The sequence below is a fragment of the Peromyscus californicus genome, unplaced genomic scaffold (assembly GCF_007827085.1).
Source record: "Peromyscus californicus insignis strain IS unplaced genomic scaffold, ASM782708v3 Scaffold_4__1_contigs__length_199733344, whole genome shotgun sequence".
Lineage (NCBI taxonomy): Eukaryota > Metazoa > Chordata > Mammalia > Rodentia > Cricetidae > Peromyscus > Peromyscus californicus.
This window is the reverse complement of record NW_026294562.1, coordinates 671989-684379: the sequence shown is the minus strand read 5'-3', so window position 1 is coordinate 684379 and position 12391 is coordinate 671989. Positions and strand designations below refer to the sequence as shown.

The 12391-nt window shown below is 40.6% G+C and overlaps 1 protein-coding gene across 1 annotated transcript in view; it reads right to left on the bottom strand.

The window, feature by feature from the left end:
- Cacul1 (CDK2 associated cullin domain 1) overlaps positions 1–12391 on the bottom strand; it is a 73206-nt gene that overhangs the window by 38135 nt on the left and 22680 nt on the right. Inside the window, exons 2-3 of the mRNA XM_052714020.1 lie at positions 10198–10324; positions 8754–8856 (exon numbers count right to left, since the gene is read on the bottom strand). Coding sequence (XP_052569980.1) covers positions 8754–8856; positions 10198–10324 — 230 coding nt within the window. The remainder of the gene's footprint in view (positions 1–8753; positions 8857–10197; positions 10325–12391) is intronic.

Sequence of the window (12391 nt, the reverse complement as noted above, 5' to 3'; positions counted from 1 at the left end):
ATACCTTAGTTTACTCAGAGCTTGGCAAATTTAGAAGGCATTGTAGTACATAATCATGTATTATTTAAAGACCCAGTAGGGCCTGAGAACACACACTGCTTTTTCTAGGAGAAAAGTTAAAAAGAGTCCCAGTAAATTGTTCACACAAATTTAGATCAAGTTTTGTCTGGTTTTTATGTGTATGAGTGTTTTGCCTGCATGTATGTATATATGCCACACGCAAGCCTAATGTTCAAAGCTGTCAGAAGAAAGCATCCAAATCCCTGGAACTGGAGTTACAGATGATCGTAAGCCATCATGTTGGTGTTGAAAATGGAACCCTGGTCCTCTGCAAGAGCAACAAGTGCTCTTAACCACTGAGCCATCTCTCTAGCCCCTAGATCAAGTTTTAATACATGAGTTTGGATGTCAAATTTATGAAAAGACATCCTCTTTCAGAGGTTTTTATTTTTTAGATTCTGGAATTACAGATGACCTGTCAGGTCACCACAGTCAGCACTTCCTCATATCCCATCCTTCCTACTCCAATCCATCTTATGACACTGATACTCTAATACACAATTCCTGGCATTCAAGGACTTCTACCATCTGAATCTAGTCTACCTTTCCCCTGCCAACCCCACTGGAACACCCTTCCCTATTTTCTTCACAGGACTACTCCTTAAGACCTGGGCAAGCCCACATCTCTCACAGAGCAGCCTCTGCCCATCAAGTCCTCTGGTCCCCTCTATGGCAAACCTTCATTGGTGCCGCCATCTTCTTCATTGCCTTAACCAGGCTGGGATTGGTCGGCTTTTGATTTTAAGCAGCATGTTCCTTCTGCTCTGAACCATGGTTATCTGGGTGGCTATAAACAATGCAGTGGTCTAACAAGCTGGCATCGTGTTTTAATGCTTTCTTTAGGTCTCATCTGTTGTTTGAGATAAATGCTAAGGCCTTTGATTTTCCAAAAACTTCACTGTTTTCTAACCTAGCATTTTAAATTGTATTCTAAACCATATTTTCTTAAAACAAACACCCCCACCTTCTGTCTTGTTTGTGACAGAGCCTCTTTTTGCTGTTATTGTCATCATCATCATTTTTTTAATGATTTTATTTTTATTTTATGTATATTGGTATTTTACCTGCCTGGGTGAGGGTGCCAGGTTCCCTGTAACTGGAGTTGCAGAAAATTATGAGCTGCCATGTGAATGCTGGGAACTGAACCCGGGTCCTCTGGACGAACAGTCAGTGCTCTTAACTCCTGCGCCATCTCTCCAGCCCCCATCATCATCATTTCTGATGCATACCAGACTACCTGGCCCATGAGCCTCCAAAGATTTTCCTGTCTTCCACCATGTCCCTACAAAAGCACTGGTGTTATGTGTCTGTCTTATGAATGGGCTCTGGGGACTTAAAACTCCCCATTGAGCCATCTCCCCAGCCTTGTCTAACATTTCCAACATTTACTTTCAATTTTTCTGTTTCCTTATCCATATCTTTGAGCTGTGCCTCTTGGCAGCAACATTTGGTAGAGCTGCAGGATTCCATGCTTCTGGTTACTGCTTTTTCTTATGCAGCACTTAGCTTTTAGCATTTCATATAATGACAGACAGACTGAAGTTTAAGTTATTACTAGTCATGCCTCATCTGTTCTTTGTGCCCTTTTCCTCCCTTTCTTGGCTTGATTATTTTTGAATTACTATATTTTCTCCCTCTATTATCATGTTATATTTAGTCCCCTTTAGAGGTTACCCCAAGTTTACAGTTTGTATCTTTGCCTTACTTTAGTCTAAAATAAATTAGTACTTTGCTACTTTCCAAATAATACAAGGTCCTTAGAACATCTTAAATCAATTTGCTTCCAAACCCTTATATATTATTGTCATGAGTTCTAGTTACATGTATCTTTTATACCCTCTAAGAAATTAGCATCATTTGAGCTACTGAGATGGCTCAGTGGGTAAGGGTAATTGCTGCCAAGCCTGAAGACCTTAGTTTGATCCCTAGGACTGACATGGTGAAGTTAATCAACTCCTGCAAACTATTCTGACTGCTACATGTGCACTGTAGTATGTGAGTCTCCCCTCCCCTTCCCTCTCTCCAGACGGCTCTTTATGTCACATACACATACACACACAAGTAAATTAATGTAAAAACAGAAACATAATTTACATAAATTTACCTGTTTTGTTACTGTTCTTCACACCAATATGAATCACCAAATTTTTACCTATAAACATCCTTCTATCATTAAGAATACTTTCTTTTTTTTCCTTTTATTGAAAATAGATTGTTTTCTCATACAATATATCCTGATTACAATTTTCCCATCCTCTACTCCTCCCAGTTCCTTCCCACCTTCCCTCCCCTCTGGATCCACTCCCTTTCTGTCTCTCATTAGAAAAGAGCAGGCTTCTAAGAGGTAACAAATAAATATGACAAAATAAAATATAACAAGATAATGCAAAAACCATTATATCGAGACATATTTCTATCAGAAGAATGCTCTATAATATTTCTTTAAAGAGACTACTGGTGATGAATTATCAATTCTTATCTGATATTTCTTAAGACTTTACAATTATCTAACTCTCCAACTCTGGTTATTTCTAATTGAATGCCAGACAATGATTATGAAAATTATTAACAATTCATGCCTAAGGAAGAATTATTTTCTCCAGAGAGAATCTACTTTTGCTTCTCATGACTAAAGGTGCCAGCAAGTCTAGACTATTATAATCTAAGCATGAAGAAGTCAGTCTACAGTTTGTCATTCTTACGGTTACTGCGATCTATTCCTTCAGTTTGATGAACTTTGATGGTCAATTTTGTATCTCCCCCTCAAGTCTATCAGAGTTCTATTAAATTCCACAGTCCAAAGCTGGGGATGCAGCTCAATAGAAGAGTCCACGCACATATTTTGGAATATAGTGGTCTCCTCCCCTTCCAGAATAGGTAGGCGGCCCTAGCACGCAGATGGTTCAAATGTCAAGCTCCTCTCTCCTAAGTTTCCTCATCTCAGATATTTGCCCTCTAATTCCTTAGTTTTCTGTTGAGTTCTGGTCTTGTTTTTGAAAACTGTTCAGCAGGAGTGAACCAAATCACATCTTCTTATCAGGGACGTTCCCACTGTACCTAACAGAATACCTTGCATACTTGGGACAGAAAGTGCTAGCTACATCAAATTTCCCAACAGAAATGCTTACAACTAATAAACCAATTCAGCTGTTTTTTGTTTTAGGGTTTTTGTTTTGTTTTTAATAATGACTAAGAATTTAACTATAATTACTTGAAATAGGTGGTGGAGTCTTTAAGTTTCTGAACAAGAACATATGGCCACAAGCTAGGTATGCATGGTGGTGAACAGCTCTGATCCCAGAACTGGCAACCAGAGACAGGTGGATTTCTGTAAGTTTGAGACCAGCTGAGATTATACAGTAAGGTGCTGTCTCAAATACAAACACATACACATGCATGTATGCACACCACAGAATATATGGTCACAAATTTAGGGATTCTTAAGACATTATTCAACTGGATGAAGAGCCTATAAAGGCAAACAAAAGAATACTGCATTGGAGCAGGTATCAGCAGGAATTAGTATGAGAGCCTACTAACTGATCGAACCTGAAAGCAAAAGAAGAGAGAAAGTGGACCCAAATATGAATGTGAGATCTCAAGCCAGAGAGGTGAGTTGGATCGAGGCAGTCCAACTTAGCCATGAATGTGATGTATCTATCAGAAGTAATTTGAACTCAGCAGGCATGTTCAAAGTCCTGCTCCAGGCCCTCAGCCCAAGTATAGTGATTTCTATAAATTTAAACAGAACTTTGCAAAACTAAGCAGCTAGGCCAGGAATGGTAGTGCACGCCTTTAATTCCAGTACTGGAGAGTCAGAAGTAGGTAGATTTCTCTGAGGCTAGCAAGTTCCGGATCAGTCACGGCTACATACTAAGATCCTGTCTCAGAAACAAACAACAAAAACAAAAACTAAGCAGAGTATTTGCTAAATTGGTAAAACAATTTTCTGTATATAACTAGTTCCATTAATTTGAGAATCAAAAAAACTAAAAACTCAAATACTCTGGAGATACAGAAAAAAATTTTTTTTAAATCTGAATTTCCTTATGGCATTTAAAGTAGTCAGAAATTATAGGAAGAGGGATTAAAAAAGAAAGAAAGAAAGAAAACTAGGCAGGATAAACTGTCCCAACAATCTCAAATAGAATATAGACAAGCATCAAGTGAAGCAACAAATGAGAAGAATACTAAGTGGGTTTAGCTATTTGTTTTACCAATTCAACAATAAGCAACTTTTTAAGTTATCGAAGGGGTAGAAAAGACACTATCCCAAAATGAAAGGTATGTGTGGGAGTGTGGAGTAAGTGTTTTAAAACACTAAGATTGTGCTACCCTACAAAAATATTTAGGTTTGACAGACTAATTTATTAAGATCTGAAAACAATATTCTCTAGCTTTTAGGTCAATACTAAAAATAAATACAGAATGCTATTTCACATGGCACTTTTGAGTGTCTCCAACAGAATGTGCCTTTAAATATGGATAAATAAGTCAAACCAGTAGCTATTTTAAGATGCCCCTGACAGAGGCTGATGCCCTGTGGGTCCAACCCATTGATCTGTCAACTGCAATGCTCAATCTCTGCTTATCTGCCAAATGCAACTCATCCCACAATACACTCTGGCTCAAGAATTTTAAAAACCAGGTTGCAAATAACATGCTCCACCCAAATACAATGTCCTGTCCTGTAAGACTTGTCATAGTCTTCTGGTCCCCATGAAAACTACCTAACCATCTAGAGAACATGAAGATCAGTTATCAAAAGACTAGTCATGATACTTTTACTACTGGTACAAGTCAAACTCAGCTGACAAGCATCCACTCAACAAGTGTTTTCTGAGTTATGGTTGTGCCAGATATTAAGGCTAAAAAGAGAAACAGGACAGAGTCCTTGCTTCCCATGAGCCAGAGAAGTAGTTGGACATGATTACAAAGACAGTAACACAACCACAGCCCTTACAGGCTTGTTACTAGGAATCCATAAACAAATGCCAACTGTTTATTCTGTTTTGTTCTGTTCTGTATTGTTTTGAGGGTTGAACAAGAATTCCAGGAAGGCTCTCTATAGGTGAACAGAAATGAATATAATACTGAGAAAGAAGGTTTTGCAAGGCAGGAAGCAGAAGAAAAAGGGTATCTTACAACTTAGTGTAAAGGGACCACAGATATTTCAATAAAGCTACTTCACCTTAATGTTGAACAAGCTGACAAGATGATTTTAACATGTTTAATAAAAAGGCCTACAACTAATAAGTGACAAAGCTGGGACCAGGGTCAGAGGTCCCCATTTTTTTTTTCATTTTTCTTTATTAAGAAATTTTCTACTCCACATACTACCCACAGTCCCCCCCTCCTCCCTCCTCCCACCCACCAGCTCTCTCTCCCAAGTCACCCCGAATCCCCACATCCCCCAAATCAAGGTCTCCCATGGGGAGTCAGCAGATCCAGCACACTGAGCCTAGGCAGGTCCAAGCCCCTTCCCACTGTACCAATGCTGTGCAAGGCGTCACACAACAGGCACCAGATTCGCTGAAGCCTGCCCATGCACCAGGGACAGATCCCAATCCCCCTGCCTGGGTGCCCCCCAAAACAGTTCGAGCCAAACAACTGTCTTCCGTATCCAGAGGGCCTAGTCCAGTCCCATGGGGGCTCCACAGCCACCAGTCCACAGTTCATGGGCTTCCACTAGTGTGGCCGGTCATCTCTGCACGTCCTCCCATCATGATCTCGATATCCCCTGCCTGCAGTATCTCTCCTCTCTCTCATCAATTGGATTCCCAGAGCTCAGCATGGTGCCTGGCCATGGATCTCTGCATCTGCCTCCATCAGTCACTGGACAAAGGCTCTATGATGACAGCTAGGTTATTCACTAGGCTGGTCACCAGAGTAGACCAGTCCAGGCACCCTCTGGACCATTGCCAGCAGACCAAGGTAGGGTCATCCTTGTGGATTCCTGAGAGCCTCCCCAGCACCCTGCCTCTTCCTATTCCCATTATGTCCTCATCTATCATGGTATCTCCCTCCCTGTCCTCCCACTCTGTCCCCATTTTGTTACCTACTTTAACTAGCTATTTAAAACTGGTTACCATCTTCCAAAAAAGTCAATTAAACATTGGCAGGGTGGGGTGCGCCCATAATCCCAGCACCCAGGAAGCTAAGACAGAAGGATCACTGGTGGCCTAGCACAATTGTAATTCAGCAGGTGTTTGTTAGGTGAAGCCCAGGTGAGAGTGTCTCAAGAAAGCCAAGAACAACTCAGTAGGGGAGCAATTGCTTAGCATGCACAAGACCCTGAGTATATGATCCCCAGAACATCAAGGAAAAAAATTTAAAGAAAATAACATTTTTCAGATTCATTGGGATGTGTATGGCCTCTAAAAATTGCTGTGGGATGTTCTGTATGTTAAATGTGTTGCTCTGATTGGTTAATAAATAAAACATTGATTGGCCAGTAGCCAGGCAGGAAGTACAGGCGGGACAAGCAGAGAAGAGAATTCTGGGAACAGGAAGACTGAGGAGGAGAGACCCTGCCAGCCACCGCCATGAGAAGATGTTAAGATACCGATAAGCCATGAGCCACGTGGCAACTTACAGATTAATAGAAATGGGTTGATTTAAGATATAAGAACAGTTAGCAAGAAGCCTGCCACGGCCATACAGTTTATAAGAAATATAAGTCTCTGTGTTTACTTGGTTGGGTTTGAGCAGCTGTGGGCCTGTCGGGTGAGAGAGATTTGTCCTGACCGTGGGCCAGGCAGGACTGGGGAAAACTCTAAGCTACAAAAAATAAATCCCCTGATTTTACATCATATATACCTTTACATTTACTGACAGTTTTTTAAATACTAAAAAGAAGAGCACAGCACCTTTATCTTGTTTTAATCTTTAATAAGTCTTTCCTAATAGGAAGTTAAAATTCAGTTTTGTAAAATGTTGTATTAGCTGGATGAGGAAACACAAACGGACACAGATATGACTAAAATTTGGGAGTCTAACCTGATATCTTTATGAACAACAAGATGACATTACCGACCAGACTGACTGTTCATCCAAGTGTTATTAGTTTAAAAGCTACCTAAAGATTAATCAGTATCAATCAAAAGGACACAGGACAGACAGACCAGAGCAGCAAGCTGCCTTTAGGGAGTTTGGGGAGAAAGGTGAGTCCAGAACTTTCAAACTATTTAAGGCATAATAAACAGTCGTGCGGTTACATGTACAACTGACACATGATACCCAGGCAGTAAATATATTTGTTAACAATTATGGTGTATTCAGTTACAAAAAGATGAAAAACATAATAGGCAAAGTTGTATATTTTATAAAATGTAGCTCTGTCAATAATTGAGAAAAAAGAAGAGGAAAAAAAATAAAAAAACCTTGGGCCAACGAGGTGGCTCAGCATGTAAAAATGAGAAGACGCCTGACACCGGCTCTAATGAACTAAGTTTGCCCTGGGATGCACACAGTGAAAGGAGAAATATGGTGATATTTCATTTGTGCTGAAATGTGATTTTATTTGTATGTTAATAAATGAAGTTGCCTGGGGGTCAGAGCTAATAGCAAGCCATTTAGCAGAAGTCTGGCAGTGGTAGCACACGCCCTTAATCCTGATCACATGGCAGGCAGAGTCTGTGTGTTCAAGGACACAGCCAGCTTGGAGACAAACGCCTTTAATCTCAATACCAACCATAGAGACCTGGAGGTCTGTATAGACAGGCAGTGACGAGGAGGTCATGTGGTTGGGTTTACAACCAATGAGAAAGCAGAACAGAAAGTCAATAAAAAGACAGACACACAGGAAGTAGGTAGGTCTCTTTCTGAAGAGGACGACAGCGAGGGGTAAGAAGGCCATCTTGGTCTTAGCTCTTGGCTGCTGCTCTGACCTCTTGGGCTTTTAACTCTGCATTTGGCTCTGTGTTTCTTATTTAATAAAACCATTCAGAATTATATCTACAGAGAAAACCAACCATAGTAAGGGCACCCCGTGGTACATGTGCACACCGCCCCCCATACACACACAAGATAAAATGTAAAAAAAAAAAAACTACAAGGTGAGTGAGAAACAATATCACACACAAAGCCTACTGTTGGAGCTATTCCTCACCTTGGAGTGAACCTTGGTCATCTACTTGAATGAGTTTCTAGGCCCTATTACTTCTATACCAGAATCCAAGTGTGACCTGGCTCTAGCATGAAGCTAGTGTCTGAGGTCAGGCACCCCACTGAGGGTTTTCTGCTGTTTCCCAGATATTAAGATCTTCTGTAAGGGTTTGCAAATAGTTTCAGTTTGTTCATACTACAAGTGTTAGAAACTAGGAGGCAAACCACTCACTCTTGAATGCTAACACAAATTCCAAAAAGAAGTTAAAATATATTGGATCTATTTTTTTTTTAATTTCACCAGATAGTAAAGTTAACAGAGAACATGGTTTTAAATAAAAGAAATGCTAACATTGTAGTATCAGTTATGAACTGAAATATATTCCAAGTAAAAAGTTGCATAATTTATGTCAAATTTACAAACAATTTATTCTAAAGATTAGATCATTTAGTCAGTTATCCAACTAGAAAGTATATACTTGTGTGGTAAATCAAATTAACAAGATACCAACTGTTCATGAGACAGCCTAGTTCCACCCTACCACAAACACTCAAAGCAGCAAACACTGATGTACTCAGCTCCTTACCTGCAGCTCCTTGGAGACTCGCTCTAAGTGACTGGTTATCTTTTTAATCAGATCACTGTACATCTGTTCCGAGTGCTGCTGGCATACACACTTATATACACAACTGCAAGAAGAAACAGGCACAGAAACCAAGACAATGAAGAAGCATTCCCCACAATCCCATGTTAGGGCACACTTTCAAAATAAAACTCACCAACCTACAATAGGTGATCAACCAGAAACTGGAAGAAAAATCTACCCTCCCCAGTCAGTGTTCTGATGGGAAGGACATTGCAAACTAACTTCAAATGACCTGGACAGTACACATTAAATAAGCATAAAATAATCCAAAATGAGGATCTATAGTCTGAATGTGGTAACTCCTTATAAGTCAGCTTCTCTCTCACTTTTTTTTAAAAATACTTGTTAAAATAAGGAAGAGAGTGATAACCAGAAAAGAGAAAGTTTCTAACTCACAAAGGTATTTGCAATACATTGTGGTGGTATTGTGTTCCCCAAAATATTGTGCACTCTAATAAACGTATCTGGGGTCAGAGAACAGAACAGCCACAATATTAAACATAGAGGTTAGGCAGTGGTAGCACACGCCTTTAATCCTAGCATTCCAGAGGCAGAAATCCATCTGGGATCAATGTGAGTTCAAGGCCACATTGGAAACAGCCAGGCATGGCAACTCACGCCTTTAATCCCAGGAAGTGAGCCTTTAATCCCAGGAAGTGATGGCAGAAAGGTATATAAGGCTTGAGGACCAGGAACTAGTCTGGTTAAGCTTTTAGGCTTTTGAGCAGCAGTTCAGCTGAGATTCATTCTGGATGAGGACTCAGAGGCTTCCAGTTTGAGGAAACAGGATCAGCTGAGTTGTCGAGGTGAGGTTAGCTGTGGCTTGCTCTGCTTCTCTGATCATTCAGTATTCACCCCAATACCCAGCTCCAGGTTTGTTTTTATTAATAAGACTCTTTAAGATTTGTGCTACAATACCTCCTCCTTGTACACCAGTCATGAGGAACAACATAGCTGTCACTTCTTCCTGTCACTGTGCTGATCTCCTTTCCCACCCCAGTTCCTAATCTACTGCTTCCATTTACCGAGAGCCAGGTAACAAAAGGCTGAAGAGAGTTAGAACTACATATCGGTAAGCATCAACAGGATGTATTTTTAGGGTCTCCTAAAACCATGTATTTTTACAGCAAATACTCCACTAGTTTTTCTCACTGGCCTGGGAGGTTCTTCATTGTATATGATAGGCAAGCAATCAAGCAGAGGTGGAAGTTAATAGTGTGGTATATACTCTATCTTGATTTGAAAACCACTTCTGAACCAAACCTCCAATCCACTAGGTGGAGAATATATACGTCCAACTTCATCTGACATACTTTATATATCACATTCGTGTTGTCACCAATCAAATCCCATTCAAACTTGAACAAATTAAATGGTGACTTACCTGTAAATCTGTTCGTAGGATATAGGTATATAATCACCAGGACTCTGGGTTAAAAGTTGATCTATGGCACCATCTAATTTTGGCCAGTATGTGCTCTTATAATCTTCAATTGTTATAACATTCATTACTACAAATAAAATTAAAATAAAAATTACTATATGCAACATGGAAATACAAATCATAGCAAGTGTATACTCATTTAAAAAAAATCTATCCTTTTATAACTTACCCATCCCATTCCAATTTTAAAAGAGAGAGAGAAAGTTAGGAGGTGGAAGCGGAGGCAGGCAGGTATCTCTGAGTTCTAGGACAGCCAGATCCACATAGTGAACTCTAGACAGCTCAGTGACACTGTCTCAAAAAAAGAAGAGGGGGGAAGTGAGGGGGGGAAAAGAGAAGAAAGGAAGAGAGAGGAGATAAGGAAGAGAGAATGAGCAGAAGAGAGACAGCATAAGCACATGCATGCACGCGCGCGCGCACACACACACACACACACACACACACACACACACACACACACACAGTCAGGATGTTAAGCAGCCATTGGCTACTTTCTCAATTTGCTGTAAGTTTCTATGATCAGTGAAGCATTCTCAAATATACCCTGATCCTCAAATACAGATTGTCACAATTATGTGACATAATGAGTCATCAATGAACTACAAGAAGGTTCCAAGAACTGTTCCATAATTAATCTTTATAGACATCCCTGGGGGGAAAAAATCTACCTAATGACTGGACTACAGGGCCAGAGATTTAAATAACACTGTAGTCCCAAAAGAGGCTCCCACAAAATGTACTGAGATTTATGGTATCACAGTACCACTCAGACATACCTGGAACTTAACAAGCCCAAGGCAAAAAAGACAATGACCTAGAAACCTTGCAATGAAGGCTCATTTCATTTCAATGGACAGACTCAAACCCTCATCATGGATCCTTTCAAAGCCTTAGCAAGCTGTTCCTAAGTCCAGGGATAACAGGTGTTTTATAATAAGATACCAATGTTAAAAAGAGCTACCAGTGACTGATGGAAGCAGATGCAGAGATCCACAGCCAAGCCCCAGGCGGAGCTCCAGGAGCCCAAATGACGAGAGAGAGGAGGGATCATATGAGCAAGAGATATCGAGACCATGATTGGAAAAAGTACAGACACAACTAGCCAAACTAGTGGAAATACATGAACTGTGATCCAATAGCTGAGGAACCCCCATGGAACTGGACTAGGCCCTCCGGATAAGTGAGACAGTTGTTTAGCTTGAACTGTTTAGGAGGCCTCCAGGCAGTGAGACCAGGCTCAGTGCATGAGCCGGCTTTTTGGAACCTAGTGCTTAGGCTGAGACACTTTGCTCAGCCTTGGTGCAGGGAGGAGGGGATTGAACCTGCCTCAACTGGATGTACCAGGCTCTGCTGACTCCCCAGGGGAGACCTTGCTTTGGAGGAGGTGGGAATGGGGGGTGGGTTGGGGGGGGGGAAGGTTGGGGGGGTGACAGAAGGGAGGACAGGGGAATCCGTGGTTGATATGTAAAACAAATAGAAAATCTCTTAATAAAAAGAAAAGGAAGACAAGAAAAAAAAAAAAAAGCTACCTAAGGATCCCTAGATACCCAGGAAGATAAGAGGTAATAACTTCCAAATCAAGTATCTTACTGCTCATTTTACCAAAAACTGGGAAGCAAGATTAAGTGGCTTCCTCCAGAATACCTGGCTAATTCCAGACAGAGAGGCCAGGTCAGGGAAAGCCTTACTATTACATTACTAACATCTAACTTTAGTCATTAAGGATATGGATGGAGATGTGTGTGTGTGTGTGTGTGTGTGTGTGTGTGTGTGTGTGTGTGTGTGTGTGTGTGTGTATACCACTGCTATCATTTTATTCAATTGTCTCTAAATCAATTCACTTTTAGTGCTATAAAATGTATACTAAAGGGCACTTAAAGAATGACTTATTGACTCATAAGACAAAATGATAGTTTTTTTGTTTTGTTTTGTTTTGTTGTTTTGAGACAGGGTCTTATGTAGCCCGCAAACTCTCTATGCAGCCATGAATGACCTTCAACTTCTCATTTTCCTGCCCCTGCCTCCCAGGTGCTGGGATTATAGCTGTATGCCAACACATTCGGTTTCAGTATAGCATAATCTTAAGTACATTTTGGGGATGTAATTGAGTAGAATACTTGTCTAGTATATGAGA